The 2,141-nt window shown below is 31.2% G+C and overlaps 1 protein-coding gene across 1 annotated transcript; it reads right to left on the bottom strand.

The window, feature by feature from the left end:
- On the bottom strand, positions 900-1,801 carry LOC110270475 (calmodulin-binding transcription activator 5-like). Its single transcript, XM_021120021.1, has 3 exons — positions 1,511-1,801; positions 1,092-1,205; positions 900-1,017 (listed from the first exon to the last, which is right to left on the bottom strand). Exons 1-3 carry the CDS (start codon positions 1,644-1,646, stop codon positions 908-910), a joined length of 360 nt encoding a protein of 119 aa, XP_020975680.1. The 5' UTR covers positions 1,647-1,801; the 3' UTR covers positions 900-907.

Here is a 2,141-nt window from a genome sequence, read left to right on the forward strand (position 1 = left end):
TTTCGGGCCTTATTTTGACCCAGTTTTCAGCCCAGAAAAGCAGACTAGAGCCAGAGAACATGCAGAAACCAACAACAACATTCATTCCGCATAGTTTTAGTTTTTCAGATCTAGTTTTACTCTCCCTCTAGGTTTTCTCTCTACACATTCATAGTTTTTAGGATTTGTTATTATTCATTGTTTTTGCATTGGGATATTGAGAAGAGTTTTTACCTCATCAAGACTTCGACATTCTAGTTCGTTCTCTTTACTTGTCTCTTACTCTTCCATGTTCCTTAATTTACTTAATTTTACCATTGGATTATTTTAGCATTTATTAATACAAGAATTACCTTTATTTTTAATTAATCTTTTGATTATTATTTATCATGTCTTTCTTTAATTCCCTTTCTTATGTTATGAATTTTGCATTTACAATGAGCGAGTAGTTCCCTAACTTGATGGGGAGTTGAGTGAAAGGAACCCTTGAGTTGGGATGCTCAAGAGAAAGATTGTGATTGGGTTTATCGTTGGATTACTCTCTAGTCACTAACACCAATCCTCCCAAGAGTGGATTGGAACTTATGGATAGAAACAGCACTCCAACTTGTTTGACTTTCCCTTACTTGATGAGGGACAAATAAACATAATAACCCCCAATTGTCAGTTGATCTTGAGAGTACTGCAACAAGAATAGGGCTTCCAGCTAATCAACTCCCAGTCAAGGCTTTTATTTAAATTTATATAAATTCTCTAATTTAATTTTCTGCCATTCAACTCAAACCTTTTTGAAACATCTGATTAATAAAATAGCACACCTTTCTGCAACTCGTTGGGAGACGACCTGAGATTCATACTCCCAGTATTTTAATTTTAATTTCTGTGACACCCTTCTTAATTGATGAGCGGATTTTTGGTTGGTTGAGAACTATACTTGCAACGCATATTTTACAATCATTCTTAACTCGCCAATTTCCACTCGCATCAAGCTCCCTTTCAGAAAACTTTGGTTTTGTTGATTAAAGGATTGAACATTTCCTGCAAGAAGGTAAATTTGAAGTAATAGAGTCACAAGATTTTTTCCCAACAAGTAATAGAGCACAAACAATTACCACTAGCGGCTATAGAGGTGTTGTCGTTTGAAAGCACGAGGTCATCCCATTCAAGTGTATTAAGCTCATGAAGCTTCATTTCATGACTCTCAACCATCAAATTGTCATTAAATTCTGTTTATAAAAGGAATGAAAACATAATACATAGTCAAGGGAAGAAAAACTATATAAACCAAGATGACAACACTGGTACATAGCAGTATAAATTAAAAGTAACACAAATGTTGGTAGTGGGAAGAATAAAAATGTTTGATGACTAAAGACATATGTGCATTGCATGTGCTCTTGCAATAAATTTTCTTCTATATTTTTCCACTAAAAACCCTTAACATCTGCATTTAAAAGGTCTCTGACTTCAAAGAAATGTAATAAAAGTTGTTCATATTGATAACTTGAAGAGTATGAATTGTATTTCTTACCACTGGTATAAGCAGTGTTAGTCCCAGAGTCTAATTCTTCTGATAACCATGGTTGGACAGAGGCTGAACTAGAATGAGAATTTACAAGTGTGACAGGAGAACCTTGTGACTGTGATAAAATGTTAATTATATTCATTAACCAATGACTGTGATAAAATGTTAATTATATTCATTAACCAGATCAAAGGGTATAACATGTAACACATTAAGCATTAGTGTGTGAGACTTTCTCTTTCTCTTATAAACATAGGATGCATTTGAATAAGCCTCTTCTTTTAAAAAACATCCTTTTTTAGTTAAACTTTTACAGAAAAATTGATTCAGAAAAAGGACAAATCAAGAAGAAAAATCATTTAAACAACCTCTTGAGTTTCACGGTAATGAACAAGGACTATGTGCTCCAGCCTCCTGAAATGAAAATAAATACAATTGTAAGACGATTCTATGTGCTTCTATTCAAGTATTGAAATTATTATATTTTATTATTATATTATTTATATATTAAAATTAACTATTAAAATTAGTTATTATATATTTGTATATAAATATATATTATTTAATTTATTTTTAATATATATTTTATATTTTAATATATATTTTATATTAAAAATTAATTTTGGTGATTTAATTT

The sequence above is a fragment of the Arachis ipaensis genome, chromosome B01, assembly GCF_000816755.2.
Source record: "Arachis ipaensis cultivar K30076 chromosome B01, Araip1.1, whole genome shotgun sequence".
Lineage (NCBI taxonomy): Eukaryota > Viridiplantae > Streptophyta > Magnoliopsida > Fabales > Fabaceae > Arachis > Arachis ipaensis.